The sequence below is a fragment of the Nothoprocta perdicaria genome, unplaced genomic scaffold (assembly GCF_003342845.1).
Source record: "Nothoprocta perdicaria isolate Ctin4 unplaced genomic scaffold, notPer1 scaffold_36, whole genome shotgun sequence".
In the NCBI taxonomy this organism is placed as follows: domain Eukaryota; kingdom Metazoa; phylum Chordata; class Aves; order Tinamiformes; family Tinamidae; genus Nothoprocta; species Nothoprocta perdicaria.
In genome coordinates this window covers 4679789-4693287 of record NW_020455599.1, presented here as the reverse complement: position 1 = coordinate 4693287, position 13499 = coordinate 4679789, and the positions used below count along the sequence as shown (strand labels likewise).

Sequence of the window (13499 nt, the reverse complement as noted above, 5' to 3'; positions counted from 1 at the left end):
GGACACCCAGGCCAGGGGGCACAAGGTGGCATCCAGGCGGGTTTGGAAGACCTCCAGAGAAGGAGACTCCACAACCTCCCTGGGCAGCCTGTGCCAGGGCTCAGTCACCCTCTGTGACCTGCGATTGAACTAAAAAAGAGTTGTGTTCCACCTTTATCCTTTCTTTTTGGGAGAAGCACCATCTATTTCTGTTATATAACAGACTACAGGGCTTTTCTTTTTGCCTTTGGAGGAGGAGTTGAAGATGACATCCATCAATGCTTTCCAGATTGTAAATCCAAATGACAAATGCCAAAGTTTACTGCTTTAAGTAAGAAGTGCTCAGTGAACAACAAAAGAAGATAAAATTTTAAGCAGAAGATAAAGAATACACAGCACAATCTCCTGCTGTACAGAAGGGGGAAAAATAGTGCAACATATAAATGCCACGTCTCAGGTCACGGTGAGATACATGCAAGCAGACATGCTCATACAAGGGCTGACAAGACTGTCACCACCACTGCACTAAAATATTCTGGTAATAACTGGTCAATGGTGAACTGCTAGACCAGGATGCAACTTTCAAAATATGAAGGGACATGAAAACAAACAATGAAAGAAGATAAAATGCATGCAAATGCTGTAAATTGCAAGACATTACTTTATAAATAGTCAGATATAGTCTATTTTAGAAATAGTAAGAATAGCCTGAGGCTATGAGAACATTATGAAGAGTGATGGAAGTTCTGCAGTTTAACAGCTTGCTGCCTGTCACTTGAGCTTTCACAATCCCATTAGGGGCTATATATATCATTTTATATATTTATTGTAACTGTGTTTTAATAAATATGTAAAGGCAACACATTTCAAAGTAAGCCTCCGCTACCAATATTTTACAACACTGACTGCCTGGAATTCTTGTTAAACAGGAGTGGTCACAAACTCCTTTTGGAGGTCCGAGTGCAATTTTGTGACTTAAGTGCAGGAGGAGAAGAGCTGCTTTAATGATATATTTAACAGTGGAAGATGTTATTTTGTCATCAGCTGCAACGAGAACTGGAAATTACTAATCATGAAAGCAGTAACCYAGAATAAAACCCTTCAGGTATTTTTGTGACTTTTGTGAAAAACATTTCACCCACAACTAGTTTTGCTTGTATTTCTATTTACACAGCTTTGTAACTATAACTATGTCCCTACAGAGTAACACTACATTTATTTCTATAATATTTMATAATAATAACATACATATTCATGCAGAATTATGGAAGCGAGAATATCCATATTCTTATGGATAATCCATAAACACTTTCAATTATGGCAACTTCCCTGGTGGACCTACTTGCATTATTTTATTATAAGGTCTTTTAACTTACTGGTTTAACAGGACAGACTGGGTCAAACTAAACCAAAACCAAGTCACACATGTCCCGTGACAATTCTGCCAATTCTCTCCAGTGACATAGAGATGACAAAGAACAGGAACGCTGCTGCAGGACTGCAGGAATTGGTGCAAGTCTGAACCTTCACAGAAGTGGAATATTGTATTATTGCACATTTTTTATTACAAGCACTATATTTGTTTTCTTCAGTCTTAGCATTTATTGCTGTTTATAATACATCCAGGAAGCGTGGGTGAGTGCACATGTACAAATTTAACTACCATTTGTCTTCTAGACATTAAGCTACAACTAATAGAAGGGAAATGAAGGAAAGTTCTGAGATTYAGTAGTTTTCTTAGTGCTTTCCTTGTGTATGGTCAGCACTACATCTACACATCAAGTAACTTGCAAGTTGTCTCAGTTCCTGCACACTAAACCAGGAGTTTTCATTAGTTCCAGTTTTATGAAGGGAAAGGATTTTCCATACCTCTGATGGTCTTTTTTCTTTATATTCTGTTCAACAATTAGGCATTAGCTTTCCTTCTTGCACTGAGAAAGTATCTTGAAAGTATCAGTCTATAAAGAGCGGCCCGCATGGCCACGCAAAGGCTTGACAGCGGCAAGTCTTCCCATTTCCATCAGTTGTTGTCTCCAGGGCTGCAGGCTCAGAACTGCCTGGCTCTGCTGTTGGCCACGGTCATGGCCTCTGCCTTTTGCAGCTAAGGGTTATCTTAGTTATTATTAGCTTTGGACTAATATTTTTTAAAAGATCAGGTGCTACACCAGCCCATAACATTTGTGATTTAACATCACCTTCTCCTATCCGTTCTTCCTCTTCTCTATTCTGAGTGCAAAAGAACTCACACAAACAGGGGAAAAACGGACTAAGCCGCTGTTAACTTCACTACTTCCTCCGCCTGCCTTTACCCCCAACAGGCCGCTCCGAAACCCCCCGCGCCTCCTGCCTCCGTGGGGGCAGGAGGGGTTGGCGGCTTCACCAACGCGCCGATGCTGGRACACAGCGTGGGGAAGGAAGCGGGGAGAGGAGGCAGGCGRSCTCCCCCAGGGCCGCGCCGAGCGCKTCCTCGTGYGCAGGGAGCGTGTCCRTGCCCCTTGGCGCCGGCGCCCAAGGCGGGCCTGGCGTGCGGCCAGCGGCCTCGCGGGTGCTTCTCCTTGAAGGAAAGGAAGTGAGAGCTGCTGCTCCTCAGGTGCCGCTTACTGGGGTCTGTTTTGATTTTCAGGAGATGATTTACTGAACAACCACAACAGGCATCTCATTACGAAAGGAAAGAGAGGTGCAGAGCAGTGATTTAGYTGATGATTCTTCCATGACACCAAAATTCAATGGCCAAAGGCCTCCAGTAGGCCTGGAAAGCACAGGAGTGGGGATGCAGGTAGCTGGAAGAAGGAGGTTTAACCTTCAGAGAGAGAAGCACACACCAGCACTGATGTGGGAAACACAAAATGATTTAGGGCCCTGTACTGCAAGCAAGCCTGCTGCTTAGTAAACACCATCCTCCCTCCAGATCCCTCAGAGCATGTGGAGCAAGCCAAGCACAGGCAACGGTGCATCTGAGGAAGTGCAGAGCGCCTGCCCTGGCATTTATGGGGCACTGTGAGTTAACAGAACCAAATGCAAATACACCTAGGAACGAGGAACACAGGCCTTGGCCACAAAGCAGATTATTGTTATAAGCAGCTGTGTATTCCTATAAGCAGCTGCTCTAATGAGAGGTTGCTTCTTGTAGGGGACTAGCAGCTTGGTATGGCCTCTCGAAGCCACTGGGAGCAGAACTGATGCCATCCTCCAGTGTAGTGGCTTTCTGCACATCAGAACAGCAGCATTTTACCTCAGAACAGCAGCATTGCTGCTCTGCACTTGGCATCCCTAGAGGTACCCAGGAGCAATCTGTACAAYTCCGACACCTCTATTTTACAAGCAAGTCACAACAAAGCTTGGTTGAGAACAAGAAAAGTGTCTTATGTCAAGAAAGCAAATGGGCTGAGGTGTTTTTGTTGTTTAAATCAAGAGGCAGACCAACCACAGCATTTTTGCAAGGGGATAATGTGCTGCGCTGGAGAACTCCRACCTGGTGGAGAAAGGCATGAAGCCAGCTGAACCCAGGCTGCTCGACATTCAAAGCTGGCCACAAGTTCTTACTAGGAACAAGCCACCGGAACAATCTACGAGATAAAGATCAGAAGCTGAAGAAACCAATCTCCAAAACAGGATCTGCTGCTTTTCTAGAAAATACATAACCAAACAGCAGTTACTGGCTCAGCTACAGGACAAGTGGGGAAAGCGTAAGTCACTTGAGACGAAGCTGTGGCCAGGCACAGTTCCTGATAAGGGGGAGCAGGGGAACACACTCACCAGCCCGCCACCATTTCTATTAGTTCCCCCCAGATTTTGCACGGCYTTAGCCTCATCCTGCTTCTCTTTCTCATACTCATATTACCAGTACTCATATTCGCATTAAGAATAAGAAACTGATGCAGAAGATTCAAGTTTTTCACCTRAAGTTACCGTATTCCAACATTTGTTGCAAAGAAACCACAAACTGYGTATTTTGGCATGAACTGCAGTAATACATTGCTGAACCTTATGATACTACTATTTATGACAGGTAATACCAAGTGTCCATATTTTACATTTTTCCAGTSTTCCCCCCATCAGAAGTACACCTTTCCTACAGAGATTCATAGAGTAATGCTCTATTATTTACAACAGAATAGATACATTTATTATAATTTTCTTCCCATGCAGGCAAGAGGGCTGTTCTGCCCTCTTCTAGGCATACGAGCACCTTGTGTTACGCACTGACAAAGCTCTGATAGAAACCTCTGCTACCACTGGAAGCACTCTGTAGTACTCAGTATTTTGCTGCAAGTAATTCTTCCTGGGTTAAATTATTCTTTTCCTATTTCTTCATGAAAAGAACAGTATTCAGACTGAACCAAAGTAAATGCTGTGGCTATTTCAAGCTTCCCCAGCCATAAAGTTTTGTTAAAAAAAGGTCACTGAAGGAAACAAAATTGGGGACAGGATTAACACAGCAGAAGAAATAAAGTTTCCACTCTGCTTTCAAAATTTTTAGGAATTTTACAGCATTAGATTGAACTTAAGTAGGATGAACAAAAGTCAATGCTTTTGGATCTCTAACCCAAAAGGCAGTTCAAAAGCTGTGTCTGGGCCTTAATTTAATCCATATATGTATGTGTGTGTGTGTGTGTGTGTGTGTATGTATAGATGCATTATTTATATAAAACACAAATATTTATATTTACACACACATATATATGTATGCATATGCATTTTAAAAACATTTATATACACACAYACACGTATATATACATACAGACGCACACTTTGTTGATCAACAATGAGACAGTCACAGTGAAGCCAGAGCTCTGAATAGGCACAGGCAGAGCATTCAGGAGCCAAAGAAAAGATGCATTAATATCATGCCTTGGCCTGGAGCATGATGAAGCACTTACAGGCACCACAGGGAACTTGCCCCCACTCCACTCTCTCAAACTTCTCTATTATATGGCAGCAAAGATGCAAACTACGTGTGACCACTGAAGAACAGCTAAAGCTTTTTAGTTTGAAGCCAGGCAATCTCGTGTAACTCCCGACAGCAGAATACAAGCACAAACCAAACATCCCACGGTAAAAGAACTGTTGTATCCACTGTCATACAAAAATATACCATGTATATAGTTCAAGAGCGATCTTGGTCTATCTTAAAGCCCTGCAATGCAAACTACAGTAAAGAACACTGGCAGCTTATTTTTAAGGGTCCCACAAATTAGGAGTGAATYTCCAGCTGCTATGATGAGTAAATCATCTACTTTCCAATATGCAAGACCTCTACATGCCACTGTTGGAAACGGCAAGTTTAGCTCTTTTTAACCACAGTCTAACTCTGGTTACTGAAGTGTTGCTGCACATGGGATGTGCTGCAGTCTGAAGACTATGATAAACAACTCGCATKTAAGATAACATATGTCCTTCTATACCTAATCTGACACTGTTTACTTACTACTASATTCTTAGTAAACTGACACACTGGACAAAGCTACAAAGAAAGAAAAGAGAAAGGGATGAAGACAAAACAAAATCAATACATCCTTTCTTCAAAACCAAAGTCAACTACTCCTTCAACTGACCAGAGACCATGTAGGAACTTGCTTCATCACCCACTGGGCCCAAAAACCCTGCAGACATACCTGATTGCTGCTCTTAGCAGCCGAGCTGGTCTGAGCTGTATTTGAGGWGAGGGAATCAAAAAAGGCTTGGTCAGCTAATGAGTTACCACAAGTATTTCCATCTTTTGCACCTTCATTTATAATCTGAAATAGAAAGAAAATTGTAAAACAATTGCCATGCTTCCATTAATCAAAATGCACTGATTATCTTATATAATTATCCTAATATGCTTGTAACGAGACACTTTTTTATAATAATTCTGTGATTCAGTCACTGAGTGTCATTTTTGAACTCCAACTGAATTGTACCTTTTACTAGAACTTGTGAAGATAAATCTTCCACAACCCACAACAGATGAAACAGAAAACTTGCGGCAGTGAACACCCATCCATAAATKTGCCAAGAATTAATAAGGGTGTTAAGGTAACTGCTTGGGAACTGTCTGYTTGGGACAGACAAAGAGCAAAAAGCTACCAGACCCTGAGCTCACACTAACTGAAGGAGAGAGAAATAAAAAGGAAAAGAGGGGAAAAATAAATAAAAACACACTCAGAATTGGGGAGGGAGGGAACAAGCCTTAAGATGAGCCTGCAGGAATCACAGCCTTGTGATTGCTGTCAGCCTGCACACTTACCAGTAGTGGGGCCCCCCAGAAAGAATGAATTAGAGTTCAACTATTACAGTCAGCAAAGCACTTCTACCTGCTCACCTAGGAATGCCGGTCATTAAACAAACCAACACACACACACAGAGGAGCCAGCCCTTGCCCTCAGGAATGCTTGGGATGCTGTATCCCAAACCCCAGAACTGGGGTTCTGCTCCAGAGATCTCCAAACATGTGGCAAGTCAGCCACGGCAGTATCATCAGTGCAGTTTTATTAAACATTTCATTTTTTCATCTGCATCCTCATACAGGAAAGCAAAACAGGTACTAGACTGTGAGACAGCAAAAGCCAGAAGGAAATTCAGAGTAGCCAACATTCACAGCTAACAGATTACCTGTATTTACTACAGCCAAGTTCCCTTTGCATTGCTTGAAAGCCCGCTAAGAAGCACAGTGGCTTTGAATGAGATGTCTGCACTGATCTCCAACATCGCCTACAGTTGCTCCAATGGGATTAAGTACTCTGAGCTTTAATACTGCAAGTTTTAGTGTTTGAGCCACAGAGGCTGATCTGCAAATCAAAGGATGACCCTTTCAGTCGTTCCGCTTTCTTAGAGCTTAACACAGCAATCACTTACTTCAACATAATCTGTTGGAACAAGGCCCCTCTCTCCTTGGCTGTTTTTTCCTTCTAACCAGCCTCCACCAACATCCTAAAAGAAAGGAGAAAGAGAGAGAAAAAAAAACACAATACTAATGAAGTGGTTTTGCGATGGATGCCACAGCGTGCTTTAAACAAACCTGCAGGAAGAACCGTCTTGGTTCAAATGCAAATTGCRATGCTTGAAAGAGTGATGACTCTATGACCATGAACAAATTCACTTAAAATCTGCTGAAGAAGCAGAGGCTCAYTTAAACAGAGAATACTGACCCACACGTGTCACCTGGCTACTGGGGACTTCMATTTTAACAAGCAAGAGAAAGAGAAGCTTGATTTTGAGAGCACTTCTGATTGTTTATGTCACCACACATTCTTTGGATACAGATTGCATGAAAATATACAAGGTTTAGTGACATGTTTCCAAAGAACTTCTTCGACAAGCTAAGACAGACAACCCAAGTCTGCTCAAGTAAATAAACAGGACTAGTGATGACTAGTCTGTAGTAGTAAATTAATGACTAGTAAATTAATTTCTTATTTTTTCCATTCAACCAGCTTAAAAAAAACTAAGAAAAAAAAACAAAAAAGCCCCATCACATTCATCAAAAATTAGCATGTCAAATGTCTGTGTTCAAGAGTACTATTAAAATTCCTTGACAGCTTTATCTTAAATATTTTCCCCACTCCTCCTCTGCATCTTGTGCATATTGCTTTAATTAATTTACCACAGATTTAGCAACAGATGTTGTGGTAAATTCTCTAAACATATCAGTCTCTTGGCATGCTAAAGTCATTAATTAAAAAAAAAAAAATCAGAAAACCTTGAAGCAAGTCAGACTGTCAGAATTAACCATTAAATGGACCGGGCAAGCATACAAAAGATGGCATACTCCCCMAAAAGGTGGGCCTAAGCAAGCAAAAAAAGGCACAAAATGTATGTGAAAGGTACCCCTACCATTAGCTCCTTCCTCTGCCTTGCAACAGCCCTTTTAGAGGGCGCAAAGGGCTGAGCTCCAGGTGTGCAGGCACAGGCTGCGCAGGACACCCCATGAGGAGGACAAGGACGCTGTGCTCCTCACCTCACTGCCCCAGCATCACTAGAAATCCCAAGTATTAACCTCWTGGCTGCTTTGGCAAAGGGAAGGTAGCCGGCGCTTGGTCCCACGTCACCCAACACCTCTTCTCTAGAGTGCTGGAGACAAGGCAGGAGGCTGCCCCAGGGCCTCCTTCCCTCGCTTGGCTTACCGGGTTGGTGATGACGATGATCTCCCCTTCGCTGACGGTCAGCTCGTTGCTTCCGGGCTCGGCAGCAAAGTCATACATAACACGAGCCTGCACATGGGGGAAACAACAGACAAACCCAGTAAGCAGCTTATTAAGCAGGTTGCACGGGACAACTATCAGAACCACAGATATCCTCCAAAAGGAAAAGCAAGTGCTAAGTACGGGAAAGGCTAATGTACACAGAGCAATAAATATGTGGGAAGGTAGCGTTTCCCAAACTGGAACTCTCAACCCAACACTAATGCAAACTTTACAAGAGGAAAGACTCCCGCAGAGCCTGTTAGAAATGACCAATATTTTCCAAGAGGATTCACAGTTTACGAGTGGCAGTTCTCTGCAGGGTCCAGGACAAGCTGCATAAATTTTTCCAGGAGGAGAAGGAAATGCTTTTAGCTTTAGCAAACAACCTGATTAACACACTGTTCTACACRCATGTTTCAATTTCAATTTGGGTACAGGAGCATTTCATAAAGCAAGCATTTCAGCAAAGGAAATCAAAAGTTACTGCAGGTTTAAGTAACCGCTGCTGAACTTGGAAACATTTTGAGACTTTGCATACAGGATGAACTATGTAAATACCAGCAAGTAGTGAGAAAAGGACTGTCACATAGTCAGGGAAAGGAGGGGGGGGAAGGAAAAAAAAAAAAAAGGAGAGGACAATAGACAATAACAAAAACATAACCTAATTTAAGGGTTACATACAATAGCTTTATTAGGTACTGCCTAGAATGATGCTAAATCCAAAAAAAAAAAAAAAAAAAAAGTTGTTTGAAGCACTGGCAGAGTTGTCTAGCATTTAAGTAACAGCCCTGCTTCTTTATATAAGGAATTGTGACATAGTACAAAGTCTCATTCCCAACCATCTTTTTGTCATCTTCTACTAAACTCCTTCATAGATGTAAAAGCAGAGAAGGCTCTCCAGAAACACAAGTAGCTACATTTTATTCTCCTCACAGACATGCGGACATAGAAGAGTATCTTGGCGGGGGGGGGAATATATATATATGTATGTATGTATTATATATATATAATTATTAAATATATTTTTATATATTAATAACATTATATATATATATATATATATATATATTCTGTCCTACAATCTCAAAGAAAAGTCTAGAATCAAGGTTTTAACCCTCCATTTAGACTGGCATACTAAAATTTTAAATCTGGGACCCGAATAGACAACTTGGTATCCTTTACCTGTGCCTCTTCTCATTGGCCTACTAGAACACATAAATAATAAAATAATTTATACCCTGAGGTTTTCAACATAACCGCTTGCTCCAGAAGCAATCAGCACATTATKTTGCTTGACAGATGTGAATGCAGAAGGATCCGGGAGCTGCAGAGCTGGAAAGGAAGTTCACACAGCGCTGCCTGTCACAGTGTAAGCTCCTATTTCCCCAGCTTATACAGGGTGAAGGGCAGCACAAAGCTTATTTCACAAAACACATTAACTCTCACAACACATATTGAAAGACACCTTCTTTTCACCATTGAAACACRAAGGAGGGAGAGGAAAAACAATTTTATAACAGCGTTACTGCATGAAGATCCTGTCAGATAAGGCCCACCGTAGTGAGGTCCTACTTGCAGCTGGAGGGCAGGGGCAGGCCAGGAGAAGCAAAAAGGAGAAACTGCTTTGCCACAAATAATACACAGTAAAATTACAGTAAAAATTATGCTCTAAACAAGTTACGCTAAGAAAAAAAAAAGAGAAAAAACATGTTTGTCATTTAGCCCTGCCTGCCTCAAAACCRCACGTCACTATTCCTTCCTCTGACATAAAAACAGAAATGAAGAGGAGAAATCCTTCCCTTTATCTTTAAGCCTGGAAATATTTCTTGCTGGTTAAGCGATACTCTGCTCAAGTGCAAATACACGCAGAGAAGGGAAATAAGACCCTTCTGCAGCAGCGCAGCCGACCTGGAGCGTGTCAGGAGTCTCCCACAGAGCCTGTCAAGCTCTTGGGCTTYGCGGGCAGACGGTCCCACGCTGCAGAAAACCCTGCGTCCCAAGGGCACTTAGTGCCTCCCACCAGTGTATTTTTTTCCCAGTAGGAATTGAGGCTTTCCACACTCACAGATTATACCGTGCGAAGCAAAGCTGAACAGAAGAAAGAGGTTTTCCTGCTATGACTCCTACTTGACCTGTTTTCACAACTTGATTTAACAAAGCTGAGATAATAGGAGTCCCTCTTCCCCGCAGCTCAGATGCCTGTGAGGAGGCCATCATCCCCAGTTATGCACAACGTGGCATCAAGTTCTTGCTCTGATTTCCACGAATGAAGAGAGTTCACTAGGACAGGGGCAGATTTTACTACTCTTTAGGAAAACTAGCAAAACATCTAAAAATAATGAATGCAGCGGGAGCATAAGACACATTTGTTTTTAAGTAAGTTGGAAATCAGATGCATATACTCAGTTCTTCAGATATATCGCAGAGATAAAAATAAACCTCCCAAAATTTGAGAGCATCGGTCTTTCCTTCCCTAGGAGCCAAAGAGATGTGCTGGGTTTAATAAGGGCAGAAGGCCATGGATTAGCCATTCACCTGCTCCAAAGCCCTATTTCAAAAGCTGTTAATTCAGGCGAAAAAGCTACCAACAGACAGAGTAATTTGTGCTTTGCAGTGGTGTACAAAACTGCCAAAATGAAAGAAGGGAAAGAATCAGATTGGTCAGAAGGTGCATCCACAGATGCCATAGCCACAGAAATGGATTATTACAGAACATGAGGCTTCTAAGGCACATCTGGCAAGTAGGAATGAATCAGATTGCAGATTCCTGCTGGCATCCCCCCTTTCACTTGCACTTCTGCTTTCTTTCCCCTACTTTGGRGGTAAATCCCTAAGAAGCCCTAGCAAATTCACTGCAACGTTACCCTCAGACTCTTGAGAGGTAATGGCAAMCACCACCAATACAAGCAAAGCCAAAGTGAAAAGACTGGCAAAATCAACTGGTTAAATGTCAGTTATTTCCTCCCTTTAAAATAAGCATATTGTTAACAGTTAAGATAAATAAAGCATCCTACCACTAGCCTTTCCTTACACAATGACTTCAACCTCATCCCTATTTAATTTTTGGCAATCAGTTCCAAAATCAACATATGATGGAAAATGGCCTGTTTCTGCAACAAATGCTCTTTCCAGCTTACTAGTCACAGATAGCACATCCAAGCAGCAGTTATAACAGSCCACAATCTAACTGCAAGCTACGCAAAACAGCATGTGGATAYGGAGGGGACAGAGCGTTTGACCAGAAAGAGATTTTAGACCCTGTGCACTGCAGGAGCTTCAGAGATTCAGCTATTTAGTTAGTGGAAGAGAGGCAGTACTTTATGCACAGGGGTAATCTRGAACCTGGCAAAATAAGCAAAAGCTAAGCAGTGTATTAGAAAAAATAATTTAATAACTTATTGCAGTTAGATTGGCTCCCATATAGAGAGCACAACTGATTCCAGATACTTTGAGGAAAAAGTATTTCTAGCTCAAAAAGGCCATAACAGATTTCACTGTGCAGACACAAGGCCTGGTCGCTGCAATGCTCATATACTGCCTTCCTGGCGCAGGGAGGCGTGGAGCTAGCAGYGCTTCCCGGGAAAGCTTGTGCCACGCTGCTTCCATCCCCTGGGCCTCGAGCGAGGGGAGCCCAGCACGGACCCGCACGGATCAGCAGGGATCAGCACACAGGGGTCCCTGCAGCTCTGGGGCACACAGCCCTCGGTGTTTGCCCTCCGKGCCCGCGACGAGCCCGCGCTGCGGGTACAGGCATCCCACCCGGCACACCGAAACGGGGAAGCGGAAAGCAGGGAACACCCAGCTTCCATCCACAGCCTCGTGACCCCACTGGATGTGCTGCCTGGGCACACGTCTGCCCTGCTGCTTCCTGATCTGCAAATTTGCTGACCTGCTTCAGCATAAGGCCTCTCTCTCAGAAACTTTCAGCATCACAATCAACCACTGTCTTCTCAGAAAGGCAGTTTTAGTATTGTCTAAGCCTATAAAACAGGTATTAAAGTCCTTTATATATATATATATGTGTGTGTGTGTGTGTGTATTTATATATATAAAAATTTAATAAATTAATTTATATATATTTATTTTTATATATATTTATATATAAATTATATATATTTATCCCCAATTTATATATAAATTTAATAAATATATATATATATAAATACACACACACACACCCCTTTTATATTAAAAAGCAGTACCTAGACTAGTAAAAGTTTTACTCCTCTGCACATTTGGACCGAGGACTTGGCTTTTATCCTCCAGTTGCTTCTGCCATTGCGGTGAGTACCTTCCCCCACCCTTCTTCCCCCCTGAAAACCTAAAAACAGAGATAAAGAAGAAGGAGAAGGGAAAAAAAATGCATAAAAGCATTTGCCAACTGATTTACGCAGCAGACAACAGTGTGCCAAGGTTCCTGGTATAAATTAAGTTGGCAGGAAGTTGGCTATGAAAAAAATAATAGTAAAAAAAAAAATTCTAATGCAGAATTATGTCATCACAAACTAAATTACCAGAAGAGCATCCAAGATTTTTGCAGGCATCCTGACAGACTAGCTCCTCTCTACCTGTTCCAGGTGCTTGAAACAGGCACTCCAGCAACAGAAGCGGCTCTTTCTCCTGAGAAGGATCTTTCTGCTTTTTCTCAGGCACTGTGACCAAGAGACCCAGCTCAGACACCAGAGCAGTTTGCCCCAGGCCACACAACAGGCACTGCAGTTCAGCCCAGCGGGCACCTCCAGCTGTGGGGAAGGACCACAGCCTCTGCAGTCAAGGCTGCTCGTCCTTACAGCTCGGGCACGCCAGCTGGGCTCCCAGCAGCTCGCAGAGCTAAACCTCTGCTGATAGGAATGATTAACAATCCTCAGCGGTCACTTCACTGCATTCGGTTCGAGTTTTTAACCTCGGGAGCCAAATGCAAAGCCGGGCTTTCTGAAGGAAAACCTGCTGCATTAYAGTTGTTCTTGCTTCATAATACCAGATGTGGCAAAGTATCTGCGACCTGCACTCAGAAACTTAATTCCTCCTGCAAGCAGGTTCCCCCCCACGATTTGATTTTGCTGCATTAGAAGGAGAGCTCATCCGTTAGCCCACAGACTCATCTGTTTCAGCCATCTGTTAAAGTTCAGGCAGCTCATACCCCAAGACGACTGCTCCTGTAGGACAGCTGGCTGTCCTGTAGACAGATAATACAGAATCCAAGGAAACACTCACAGAAGGCTCAAGGTACTCAATTTCTACGGCAAACGCAAGGCTCCTGTTTAGTAGTTAACTCACGATCCAGAGCCRGAGCCACGGAGCAGGGCTCTTTCCAAGGGACTGGGATTCCGAAGCCCTCMGATTCCAGTCCCTGGA

The 13499-nt window shown here is 42.8% G+C and overlaps 1 protein-coding gene across 1 annotated transcript in view; it reads right to left on the bottom strand.

Annotated features, from left to right (window-relative positions):
- SNX9 (sorting nexin 9) overlaps window positions 1–8168 on the bottom strand; it is a 37109-nt gene extending 28941 nt beyond the window's left edge. Inside the window, exons 1-3 of the mRNA XM_026044388.1 lie at window positions 8085–8168; window positions 6817–6891; window positions 5595–5717 (exon numbers count right to left, since the gene is read on the bottom strand). Of these exons, the coding sequence (XP_025900173.1) occupies window positions 5595–5717; window positions 6817–6891; window positions 8085–8162 (276 nt within the window). The 5' untranslated portion in view covers window positions 8163–8168. The remainder of the gene's footprint in view (window positions 1–5594; window positions 5718–6816; window positions 6892–8084) is intronic.
- Window positions 8169–13499: the final 5331 nt, after the last annotated feature.